Raw genomic sequence first — 13,744 nt, forward strand, 5'->3', positions numbered from 1 at the left:
AGAAACTAAAACAATTTAAGGCACAGCTCATTTCAGATTGAGAGATGGGGAAAATTAGTTAAACAGGGATTTGCCACCTGAGCTCTATAAAATTATATTCTTGGAAAACACAGAAACAAAAAAGTCACACCAATTTCTCACGTGAATTCCTTTCTCTCAGTTAAACTACCATCATGCTACTAATTTCCCAAAGGCTTTTTCAAATCTTTTTTCTTTAAGATTATTTCAGATTAGAACAGTTTGCATCCATTAATGAATGACAGGCTCATTTCACAGCTGAGGTGCCCCTAAAGAGTAATACCAGCAGAATAAATGCAGGACGGTGGCAAAGGGATCTATAGGAGCTCTGTACTAGATTTCAGCCATGGTCTGTCTGGGCTCACAGGGAATATATCCTGGGGGAGAGAGAGAGCACAGTACAGAACAGCACCAAAAGCAGCCCTGCTATCACACAAAAAATCACCTATTTCATTGAACACGGTCTTGTATTAGATATGCAAAACTCCTTACTAGTAAAAAAAAACCCAAAAAACATCAGTCATCAGCTACCAAATGGAAAGAAGTAAATCTTACAGAAACGGTGAAACATTTCCTATTGAAAGTCACAGAGTGGGAGTTAGCTTACTGTTACCCTTCAAAGCTTCTCCTGCCATGTATGCAAATAGTTGCTGAAATAATTCTAACATTTTTTGTTCAACATATTTTGGATACGTAATTTTAATATAATGTCCCCCATCTGACAGCAATTTGCTGTCCCTTTCGGTGAGATGGTTAACAAACTTGCAGTGGTGTGCTTAAAATATTAACTACTAATTATGAATTTGTTTCTTTGCCAAATGTATCCTTCCCAATTCTGCCCCAATATAGCCTAATTTCGCACTTGGGAAATACTCAGTGTTGTTTTGCATTATTACTTTGTCTATGACTTCTCGTTTAAGGGGGAAAAGCTACTTTCACTAGAGACAATCATAGTTTTTCCAACTATTTCTGGGCCAAGAGTAGTTTACACTAATAAGCCTCTCTGGATTCTGCTCTTCTGCATAGGAAGGCAGGCCAGTCTGTGCTGTATCTCTGCCCATGAGCTGCTCATAACTGCAGTGGTTTCCTGTGGCTGTCAGCTTTTCAAAGTCTGACTTGGAGCACATAAACTCTCAGAGAGGGTTTCCAATCCTTTTATACCTTCAGAACACCATATATGAAACAGCTGTAGACTGCTCTCCAGCTCATCATTTCTTCTACAGTTTTCACTTAAACATCTGCTGAATTCTGTTTACAAAGAACAGAAATCCCCATGGTCAAGTGCTTCAAAAATTAAATAGAGGAGTGCAATGTAAAGGGCACCACTGGGAAGAACAATATCCTGGCCACCCAGGAACTTCCTTTTCTTTTTCCCTTATCTTGTGTAGATAATTTGGGTTTGAATCCTTTCCTTCCAGCTAGCTGCCAGAGTCTGGAACAACTGGATTAGCTAGATGCTTTAGTGTTTTGAAGTGGTTTTGAGAGTCATTACAACCTCTCTCACAACCACCACATTACTGAAATGCAAACTTTGAACCTCCAGATCAGTTTTCCCATGCCGGAAATGGTTGTACATACTTCTGTATGATTTCCATAAAACACTTAACTGCTCCTAACTTTGTGTGTGTTCCTCTTTTTACTGCCAGGGCCAAATCCCTTCCTGAAAAATACAATATTTTGGTTATTTTCAAATGCCAAATCTCTCTTTTTTTACCAAGAAAGTTTTAAGAATATAACTAAAACTAATTTTATAAAATGAATAAGAACTACTAATACGCAAATTGTGTGCTTCCTCGCTCAAATTACAGAAAGAGGATTTTCCATCATATTTCTGATAATTTTCTCCTTGAACACCTTCTCTGTAGTCATATTCATCAATATACACACTTTCAGATGACTTCAAGAGTCAGAAAAATCATAATACACAACCAAATACAAAAGAAGAATATAAACAAATAAAAAGAAATCAAGCTTAGTATTTTTCCAAAGTCAAAAATTTAGAACTTTTCCAAACCCCATCTTAAAAATAAAAGACGGGCCTGTTTAACATTCTCACTCTTCTTTGTTTTATACTTTCTTGATCCTAATAGGCATAAAATGCTTAAATATGATTTAATTAAAAAAATAACCAAACAAACTGAAAAGGAGTCCTCTTCTTAAAAATTCTTTCAAATTTGAAACAATACCACAAATTGGAACTGTTTTCAGATATGGTATATCAAATACAGATTAACCTGAATCCTAAATCACAATTCTCCTAGAGCCAAAATAAGCCAGAATCTGAAAATTTCAAAACCTGGATCTAGAGCAGCTTTCATATTCACACTTTGAACTGTGGTAACAAGACAGCTGTACTCATGGATGGCTCAAAAATTCAGCTGGGATTTACTTACCAAGAACTACTTCTCTATACTGCCAGCCCAGCTCAATGAATCACGCAGCTACAGCCATTTCCTCCAGGAAGGCTAGTCATGTAAGGCTGGGAAACAGGAACTTACACTGGCACTTCTCTAATTTGAATCCAGTCACATTAAGATTTCTTAAAAACCACAGCTTCACTGCTACAGCTTCTCTGCCAATGACATTCCTCAAGCATAAGACATGATATTCTTCTGCTGTGCAAGCTGCCCACGCAAGGAACGGTGTCACTGTGACAGCGCCATCCAGCCACACTGACAAATGACAGCCCCATGCATCCAGCCCCAGGGAGATTCTCCATCGGACAAGATGCTTTCTGAAGTCAGAACTTTGCTCACTCAGTGAATTTCAGTGCAGGAGCTGGAGACTTCCAGGGTTTTGCTAGGATATAGCAGTCTAATAGCACTGAACACAATTATGTTGTTGGTTACATTTCTAATAAAACAAACCATAAATTTCTGCTAGGGATCGCATCCTGAGAATAATTCATGGTTTTATATATGCGAAAGACATAGGACTGGGAATTACCAAACTATACAAATTGGACATGTCTTTATTTAAACCTGCAGTATTCTGAATCCAATTACTGACTCACAGTCAGAGCAAACTTAAGACATGCAATCACAAACACAAAAAACACATAAAATGCACTCAGGGTAGCCAGAGACAAAACATTCCTTCTTGATGAAGCTGGATAAAGATACATGGTTGGAATGTAACATCAAGTTTCATATTGTTTATCTGGCAGGTGTGAATCTTTACAGAGTTATCTAATGAGGCAATTTTTTCAAAAGGGCCCACAAAAGTTTCCTAAGTCTCTTAAAAATTGAGGCTCCACTTTTATACCTGTATATGCTGCGATGCAATTAAAAAACAGTAAAACATCAAATCTTCCTCTGGCTGACTTGGATTTATGCTATTCAAATAAATGTTAATAAACACAATTATTTTTACAAGTATATTTCAAAACTATTTTTTAAAACGGTAATTTCTTATGTGGTTAGAAGTTGCATATAACACAACAGCATTTACTGTGCCTAGTCACTCCATTCTCCTATGGACTTCAAGTCCAAGATGATGGTCATAATCTCTTGATGAATTGAGCTAAATACTGAAATCATTCTTTTATAAAGCATGAACAAAGGTTAATATCCGCTGTCTTTAATATTTCATTGCAAGAGAGAACGTAAGAACAGCTGTTTTAGGAGTTTTTCCACAACAGGCTTGTAACTACCCACGCCTACTACCTTCACCATGAACTCAACACGCTGATCAAATGAGAACACACACCCAGAACACTAATACAAATCTCCACTTTCAATATCTTAAGTCTTTCACAGCTGAAATGAAGTTATACAGGGTGACAATAGCACCCAAATATTCCTCTTCTTTGAGAGAGAAGTACTTCCACAGGAAAATGCTTAATTAAAAATTCATGCCTGCTGCAAATGCTGGAGATTTTGACTAGGGAATGAGCTATAATATTCTCACGGTGCTAAACCACAGAAGGAAACAGTTAACACTGATATTTGGAATGTCACCTAATAGCGATAAAACAAATCAGAAACATTTGGACGAAATTGGTGGGAAAACATATGGCTCAGCTCTGTAACTGGATATTAACATTCAACCTTTGGGGAAATGCAATAAGTGCCACCACATCCTCACTGCGAGGAAGGGACCACAGAATCAGCATGTTTCTACATAAGCAGCATATAAAATGTTTACTCTGAGCACAAAGCTTCAAGGTTGGTCCAAAATTCTGTAGTGATTGGAACAAATCCCATGACTTCAGCACACTGCAAATTTCTGTCTCTATAAAATAGAAGATATCAAATCTATCCTATTTAACATTTTTATTGCATGTAGACACATTCTTTGTAAATTGCATCGTCTGGTAGTTATATCTATACAGTTATACTGTAGTCATATAGTCCCAGTCATCCAAATCTGCAATATATTGCAATGGGAGCACAGAAGTGGCATATAGACACCACCCAAAAACACTACCTAGAAGATGTAATTAAATGCCACCATATTTGGATGAAACATTTTTTATTTTGTTGGCTGAAAGTACTTCTGCTGAAAATATACCTTATTGGCTGTTAATACTACACAAATACTGAACTAGAACCAGTTGATCCTATGGTTTCTGCTTCCCAAACGTGCAGGCCTATTTATATGCCCTACAAATGGTGGCAGAAGTCCCAGTTCCACCGAAATCTTTGGAGATTTTAGCAGTTGTCTGTCACAGCGAGATTCAGCACACCTGGACTTTGAGTGTGTAGGTAAGGACGGGTTTTAGCTGTCTGTGTTTCCATGAAGGCCAACAGCAATAGTCCAAACAGCCAGCAGAGTCAAAACGGGGCTGCATCTCACTCTAAAGTCATTATTTACATCCTGTTACCTACACAGTATGTTGGACACCACTAGTGCATATCACCAATGAGACTCAGCTTCTCTGGGCTTGCACAGGCACACCAGAGAGTTCTTAATAAAGTTTGCACTCATGTATAGCACGGCCAACATTTGTACCAGATCTGTTCTGAGCTGAATCCTGAACAAGAAACTACTACTGGCTGAGAGGATTAACAGGGAAGAAGCTGAAGGAAAGCAAGGGAATGAGCCAAAGCACTCTGCATCCACAGGAACATAACTGCCTGCTGTGTACACATCCAAGAAATCACCCATCCAGATCAAGGAGTGCTTTAGCATCTGACTATGAAAGCACTGTAATTTTACTGAATGTTTCATAAAACAGGAATGAGCATTTAGAGACTCAGTACTGTTTTCCATTGGTTATTTTTACTTGGTGTCTTCACACTACCTGGAAAGAATGATGGGAGAAGGTGGCCTTCCATCTGGAATAAATTGCTAAGTGGGCAGAGACCTGGCACAGGTGATTGCATTACTCTTTCATACAAGGAAGGAAAAGGTTGTGTTTGTCTATCCCTAAATAAAACTGTCATCTCATCTAGTGGTACCAGGGAAGAAGCAGAGAACCATGCTGCCCCAGTCAGCACACTACAGCCTGGTCTCTGGTACTTTGCTGTCTTCAACACTGAACACTATTTCAATGCATCTGAGAGAATCTGGCTGAAATTTACTGCAGAGTTCGTGCTTTGTTCAGTAAGAAGGACAGAAGATTACAGGAACTGGTAGAAGACTAAAATATTCAACTATTCTCAGGCAACACCACATGGTTTCATTTCAAAGTCTCCAAAAGTGCCATTGTTTTTTACTTATACAGTGGGTTTTATGCCACTCAGCTGGAGTTCTTCTATCAAAAAAAGATGAGATTCAAACTACAATTTTCTCTCTTAGGAGAGAAATGTTTCTTTGTGGGAAGAAAGAACCAAGGGACAGCACACTCTAAAATCTGACCTCGTGTCTCATACTAGTGTCTTCTTCTCGTTGCATATATATCTTCACACACACATACACAAATACCTATCTATCTATTTAACTCTCTCTGGGCTGCCAAGGATTTGATTTTCAAAAAGCTGACCACTGAAGCCCAGGAGGAAATGCCCAGAAGTTTAAAATGTTAATACTCTTAATGTTCATAAATTATCACTAGGTAGGCATTCTCTTCTTATGAGCAGCAAAACAAGGACACAGGATGCATTTAAGTAACTCAGAGGTACAGCCAGCCTGCGGCAAAGCTCAAAGCAGAGCTTCAGTCTTGGGATTTACAATGTTGAAATGCCAGTCAAGCACATGGTAACAGACCAACAGTAAGCTATTAAATTCCCACTTAAACAAAATGGGATAGGAGAACTCTGAAAATATAGCCCTTTCAAAAGGATTTCAGGAACGTTTTGTAGCACAGCAATGTGATGTACTCAGTGATGGAACAGGAACAACTTTGAAATAGATGATACATTTACAGCACCATCACCTGCCTCTCCCAGCAGCAGGGACCAAGTTTCTCACCTTACGTGGGTGGAGAGATGAAGTTAGGATGCAGAGCACTGCTGCTGATAAAGCTGCCTGAAAAACTGAGCTCCAATAGTCTCCCTTCTGCTTCTCTGCCCATGAAATAAGCTGCTTTCTAGAATGCTCTAGAAAGAGCTGGTGCTGAGAGATCATTTGAAAATATATCCAGATTAAACAAATTACCAATACATTCAGGAAGATAAGCGCTAACCTGTGGGATTAAGTGGGACCCCAACTTTGAGAATAAAATGGAGCATTGTTTTGGGAGCTCTTACTTTTCAAAACACCAAGTTAAAAGTGAACCAGAAGGGAAAGCAAACCCAAATGCAAAAATTAAGTCAAATGAGAGTCATAATATCACCAATGTGTAAAACTGGCACTGCCTGCTGTCTAATGGTACAAAATGTTCCTTGATTATCTGTGTGATTTATGATGAAATACACCTAAACGGGTCAGCAGCTCCCTGCAAATAAAAATTTATTGCTTTGGCAACAGTTTGGTGCTTAACAGAAGAGGCCCCAGACCTCCAGGTCACACATTTCTCAAACTAGAATAGCATGAAACTTTTAGTATTTACATTAATGTGAAGTGATGAGCAGCATGGGATTTTTTTTTTTTTTTTTTTTTACATTATTGCAACAAATTCAAATTATGTGTGAAATGAAAATTCCCTGTCCAGTTCACAGAGAAGAAAGACTCTGCTGCATTCAGTGCATGGAGGCAGAGATGCACGATTTCAGGCTTGGGGAGACAGCCAGGAAAACTTACCACACCCAGCAGGACCTCAAAGATTTTCAAACAGGCACTCCAGGAGACTGAAGTTTTTTAAGTTTCCTTACTGTTTTCAATGCACAAGCCCCTAGGCTAACCTCCCTATGTAGTCAGCTAGCTGGAGCCTGTACAAAGAAATTCTGCTTCATACAAAATACACAAAGTTGGAAAGAAAGTCCTGAAGACCTTTATAGATACTTGGAGGGGAAACATTAAACAGCTCTTACTTTCCCATCAAGTTTTTGTGCATCCTGAGAGTTTTTCTTATAAGATATGTATTGCTGGAGGCCAGAGGCAAACACAGGCTCAATCTGTGCAGACTTGTATATCTGAGGTTTGATCCTGCCTGGCGCTGAGCACTCTGACACTGATCTGCATGCTTGATTTCTAGCAACAGAACAGTCTCAGAGAAAACTACATTGGGACTGTTAGAAGGTTGAAAATTGCATGGGGATTTCCTATATGTTCCTAGGCTGGGGCTGATGTGCTCCACCCAGGTCGTTCTGAGGTTGTCAGATGGATGAAGCCATTCAACTTGAATGGGATCTCTCAAGTGAGGGTTTTCAGTTATAAAATTTCCACTTTTACACAGTAATGTATTGTTAATAAATGGGGAATACTGTTTATTAAAAGCAGTGTTTTACTTATAAGTAGTAATCTGTCCTGACGTTTATGAATACAGAAAACTCATAGTAACATTCTCTAAAGTAATTTCAATCTTGTGCTTTGAATCTTCTTCTAGGCCATGAATAAAATCATGATTAGTTTGGCACTGGACTTATTTATGATCATTTGAAAGTACAGAATGACAAGAAGTTGGAAAATATTGCTCAGTGAGGGATTTGGAGAGGCTTGCTAATTTAGCTCTTGATTAATTCATCATTTTCTGGGTCATTGTCTAAATGAAATAATGGGCTTGCTTAGTATACATGTATCATTAGTGTTAAGATGAGAAGCTTACACTAAATCATTAAATTCACTCCTCACAAGCTGAAGACAGATGACCTGACTTAAGCACACAAATATCTTTACTCACTTAAGCATAGTTAATGGGGGCTGCTACATGAATTAGGAGATCTGATAAAACATCCTTTCTTCAAGCCCCTGAGCAACCTTATCTGAGTTTGAAGCTGGTTCTGTTGTTAGCTGGGGGCTATGAGGGGATGGCATGACCTCCAGAGGTTCCTACCAAGCTAAATTTTTTTTTTTTCATTTACTACCTTGTAGGGAGAAGTCCTGTTTGCAGTTCTGTAGCAAAGACATAAACCCAGAAAATGTCCCACTTTAGCCGCTTCAGACTTTAAAATCAAAACCGTGCTAGTGAAAGCAGCTTTTCCTAAAAGCCATAAACTGGTGCACCTCTGGTACAGCCAGGTGTACCCACACACTCTATATAGAACAAGAGGCAAAACAACCAACTGCTATAACATCCTACCCTGAAACAGCTATAGTGACCAGAGGATGTCCCAAACAAGCCACAACCTTAAGGAGTGTGCAGGATCTAACCAGAAAGACAACATGTTTTTTCTTTTAGAAATAGATAATACTACTAGTTTCCAATTGCTATTATTGCTAATTAAATTACCAAACCATTCATAAGAAAGTTAGGAATGGAGATTCATGACAAAAGAACCCGTAAGGGGTCAATTATTTATGAAGTAATATTAAATTTCAAAACATCCAAGTTCTTTTTAGTGAGTAAAAACACTAATATTTTTGTACCTTTCAGCCCAATGACCTACTAATAACAAAGTTTCTCCTTCATTTACTAGTCACAGTTTTAAGAAAAATAAATCTGGAGCCCCTCACACTTCAAAGGGAGCATACTTCAAAGGGCATTTTGGCTCATTCTTTCTTTCTGCTCTCTCTTCCTATCTCTTAAGCAGCCACACTTCAACTCTCATCCCTGACACCTTAATCAGCCAAAGCATTCACCAACTTTTCAGCAAGGAAATGCACTATCGAGCCCAAGTACCTATAAAACAGTTAAACAATGAAGTGTAATAATTTCCTGAATTTCAACTTAACCTTTCAGGAAATACATCCTGCAGCCAAAGTAAATTTACCAATCATGGAAGTGTAGTAATTCCAACAGGGGCTTTAGGGGTTTTTGTCTTCAGACAAATTATATTTTAATGGGACTAAAGGGCAGATAAAAAGGGTTCATCCATGCATATGATTTTAGGCTTAATCACCAGAGCTTTATTCTAAAAAAATAAAGTAATTCAAAGGCAAATCAGGGCTGACTATAATCCATATCTGCAACCCACACTCTCTTGTCTGTAAAGTACACACAGAATTCAGGAGTACACTGCAAGTTTAAAGAAGTGAAATGCTCCTCTATATACTGCAATCTAAGTAACTGTTATGCATAACCTAGACAGTACCTAAACACTGGAAGGGCTCTTTAAATCTCCTCTTAAAGTAATATAAACCAACAGTAAATCCACTGACTGATTAAAAAATAGACCTAATAGTACTTAAGTACTAATAAAACACACACATCCATGACACAGTTAGGGAGCTCTTTGTTTGGTTTGGATCTCACTGTCCCCACTGTCTGCAGCTGAATGAGCTCTTAGATAAACCATGGGTATCGAGAAGAGACTACACAGGGACTGTACTTTATTTCCATGAATATCTGCTATTTAGTTCATTTTAAGTTCTCTGTTCAAGTGTATAAAGGAGATGAAAAGAGAATAGTATTCACAAAGTCCTCACAGTCATTTCTTTGTTGTTTTATAGCTCTTTCCTGTCCTATTTTTGTCAACATTAGCTAGCAAATGTATATAAACACATTTTGTTATTCAGATCGTTACTCCTTCCGAATTAAGCAATATTTTTGACAGGAATCAAGCTAGGAGTTTGCAGGATTTGAGACATGTATTTCAAACTTTTTGGAGTAGCACCTTTCTTACTCTGCCACTAACAGAGTGTATATGCAACAGACACAAAAATAAAATGACAACATTTTTGAACACAATAAAATTTCAAAATTTTGATATTCCACTTTCTCTTGGTGTTAATCAGCTGGTGCTATGACAGGAGAAAAATATTTTATGTAAGAATAAGGAATATTTTATCTAAGGACAAGGAATTGTTTTGCAGTTGCCATTGTGGTTATGAAGAAAATGACAGTGATGTTCACCAAAGAAAATCAAACAGAGGAAACAAAATCTTGTGATAAGCATCTAATTCCATTCTCAAAAGAACAAAAAAACCCCATGAGACTGGACACAGCTGGTGAGACCAAAAGTCTGTTCAGCCCCATATTCTCTCTGAGAGCAGCCAACTCCCAATGTTCAGAAGCACAAGGACAGAAAACGCCATTTCAGAGAATAACTGGGAGATCTGGAAGGGATGGGGGTCTGGAGGTCGTGCAGTCCAGCCCTCTGCTCAAGCTGGGCTTCTCCTTGTTACTCCTGCCAACAATCTCACACTCTCAGTGCAGGAATTTCCTGAGCTAGAAGCAATGCCTTTGCACTTTCTTCACTATCTACTATCAGATAGTCCATGAAAGTCCTAATTTACCGCCTCTGAAATTCCTTATCTTAATGCTTGGTGATTTATGTGTTTAAAGAGCTCTGTTTCAACCCCTCCTCATGCCTCTGTAGCTCCACTACAGAGACTTCTCGGGATAGAGGGCACACCCCATTACACATCCATAAAATCAGTCAGAAGTCCAAAACAGCCAGTTCAAGACTCCAAAGAGAAACAAGGGAAGTTACACAAGACAGAGCTACTCAGCTGTCTGCTGTCTTTGTTTTTTCCCCTCAAATTCTAGTGTTTATGTAGAGAAAAGCTAGGTTTTAACAAAAATAACAACTCAAACAAACAGAAAGCAGCACATTTGAATGCCAAACACCCAACACCTATTGTCACGGGCCCCAGGGTGGCAGCGTCATCAGTGTCTGAAGTTCTCTTTCAGTAGTGCCCAGGATCTGTCTCATCATCACTGTTTCATGTCAAAATAAAAACTAGCCACTGCAGCCTTATTGTAAAACACTTTTCATCGTCACCTCAGCCCAAGTCTAAGCCTATGAAAATCTATGGGTGTCTTTCCAGTGACTTCCTAGGGATGCTGAAATCGTTTCATAGAGTGTGTATCCCTAGAGCTTTCAAACAGAAATGTGTAAATATTACTGCTTTTTAAGTGAAAAAAATGAGGAAAGGAGATTTGCCTGAGATTAGCCAGAGATCCCTCTGTTCCCTGATGCCTGCTTTACCTGCTGTACCTGCACACCTTGCCGTAGGTGGCCACTCCACAGATTACCACGTGGCCACACGCACGAAGATTAAAAATCAAACAAGCAACTTTACATTACCCCCGTAAAATCTGCACTGGCCGCTCCCCTTGCTGGATAACAGGCAAGGATACACAGACTGTAAAGGTGCTGGCTCACGTTCCTGGCTCTCCCTTTACGCGCCCATCCAGCAACACGGAGCGAGCATAAAACCGGTTCTGAGCGCCGGCAGCCCCGGCCCAGGTGCGCTCCCAGCAGCGCATAGGCGCGGTCCTGCTCCCGCCGCCCATGGAAAGCATCCCGCGTGTTTGCCGCCCGCCTGCACGCCTCTCCAAGCCGACGAGGTGTGCCAGCGCAGCTGCCTCTCGGCAGAAAGCAGAAACTCAATCTGGCTCTAATTAGCCCGATGTCCGCAATGAGCGAGCGCTTTGTTCGGTGCGCGCCGTGGACCGGGGCGGTCCGCACCCCCTGCTAGGAGCCCTGTGCCCTTCGGGGAGCCGGGAACCACCGAACACGCCGGGGCTGGGCAAGCGTCTCCCTGCCGAGGTCGCCCCGTGCGCTACTTACACCAGGGTGGGCTCGCAGGGGAACTGGTTCCAGGCGCACTTGTACTGGGCCTGGACGTAGCTCTCCGTCCCGTCCAGCACCGAGCAGCTCACGTTCTTGTTCACGATGTAGGCGCACCAGTTCCTGGGGGAGAAGGACAATGTCGGTCAGGCACGCCGCGCTGCGCAGCCCGCCCGGCCCGGTTCGGTTCGGTTCGGTTCGTTCCGCGGGGCGGGCGGTACTCACTTGCTGCGGGAGCCCGGCCGGGAGTACGGCAGGTGCGGGGTGCCGTGGCTGAGCCCTGCGGCGCCCAGGGCCAGGAGCAGCGGCAGCGCCCATCCCGAGGGCGGCGCGGGCCCCGGGCACAGCTCCATGGGGTGGCGGGCAGCGGGCCGGGCGAGCGCAGCGGGCCGGTGCCTCTCCGCGGGCTGCCTCCGTCCGTCTGTCCCTCCGTCCGTCCCGCCCGCCCTCGCCCGCTCTCAGCTCCCTCACTGACGCAAATCCCCCCACCCCGTTTCCGCCCTCCACGGCGGCTCCGCACCCCCCTCTGGCCGAGGCGCCGCTCCCCTCCGCCCGCCTGCCCGGCCGGCCCCGGCCCCGGCCCGCTCCAGCCCCCCGGCCGGGCAGGAGCGCTGGGGCAGCCCCGGCCCCGTGTGGCGCCCGGCCGCCGTCAGCGGCTCCCCTCGGGGCAGCCCCCGGTCCCCGGCCCCTGCCCGAGCTGGCCGGAGACAGCTCCCGAAACAGTTTTTCCCCCTGGAAAGCTGATGGGAGGAGAGAGCCGGGCCACTGGATAAGAGCCCCCCTCTCCCGGGGACCCGGGCTGCTGGGGAAGGGGGCACTGGGTTCTTCAGGTGCGGCCGGTGCAGGCGCGGTGAGCTCCCGGGGGAGGCTGGGGCTCGTTTGGTGCTTTGTGGCAGCCCTGTGGTCCTGCCTGACACCAGTGCCGTGAGTGGTCGGCGTTCTCTTCTGGCTCGTTTCCCGCACTGTGATGGGAAGGATGCTGGCGGCTACCTCAGCGAGGGATGTACAATAAACCTTTATTTGTAATGGGCATTCAGCTTCACCTGGCTGTTAAAATCGAACTCAAGCACCTTGACTGAGTGGCCTGCCCAAGAGAGGCCATCCTACCGAGGGCAGGACCACAGGGAAGTCCCTCTGTCTTCCTCAGCTCCTGCTCTTTTGTGAGTTGGATTTTTGGGCTGAAGTGACACTGAACAAAGCATCGAGGCTGGCCAGGGCAGGCTGCTCCCACCAGTGGGAAGGAGGGGAAGGGAGAGAGCGATGTTTGGGTGGAGAATAGTTTGGGTGGGAGATTTGGGAACAGTGTGAACTGCTCCTGCTGAGCCTGACCAGCCCCAACCCTGCTCACGGGCTCCCAAGGCTTCCCATGGCCAGCAGCAGCTACTCAGGCTTTCCTAATTCTCACATGCTGGCAGAGCCAGCAGCAGGGCAGGGCTCTTCCTTCTGCTGTAGGCAGCAGCTTGCTGACCTCATCATTTGCCCCAACCCGCTGAAACAGGCAAATTTCATCTGCCAGTCTTACTGTGAGTCTCACCCAACAACTTCACTCTGCCTCCAAGTCTGCAGGGAAATAAGGTTTAAATGCTGAGGTCAAAATGATGCATTCAGATTGATTTTTAGAAACTGTTTCATTGGAAATATACACTAAAGCTTCATGTCCCCTAGAGAAATGACTGCCATTACAGATGCATAGGAACACTTCACAGGCAATAAATAGCAATGGAAAAAGATGAAATGTTGCTTCATTCTGTCCTATTTCACTTGAAACCCCTCTAATTCTCTGTAGA

At 42.7% G+C, this 13,744-nt stretch overlaps 1 protein-coding gene across 1 annotated transcript in view; it reads right to left on the minus strand.

Annotated features, from left to right (window-relative positions):
• Window positions 1-12,343, minus strand: part of EMILIN2 (elastin microfibril interfacer 2) — a 36,268-nt gene extending 23,925 nt beyond the window's left edge. Inside the window, exons 1-2 of the mRNA XM_014871262.2 lie at window positions 12,183-12,343; window positions 11,958-12,080 (exon numbers count right to left, since the gene is read on the minus strand). Of these exons, the coding sequence (XP_014726748.2) occupies window positions 11,958-12,080; window positions 12,183-12,310 (251 nt within the window). The 5' untranslated portion in view covers window positions 12,311-12,343. The remainder of the gene's footprint in view (window positions 1-11,957; window positions 12,081-12,182) is intronic.
• Window positions 12,344-13,744: the final 1,401 nt, after the last annotated feature.

Source organism: Sturnus vulgaris, chromosome 1 (assembly GCF_052056855.1).
Source record: "Sturnus vulgaris isolate bStuVul1 chromosome 1, bStuVul1.hap1, whole genome shotgun sequence".
Taxonomy (NCBI): domain Eukaryota; kingdom Metazoa; phylum Chordata; class Aves; order Passeriformes; family Sturnidae; genus Sturnus; species Sturnus vulgaris.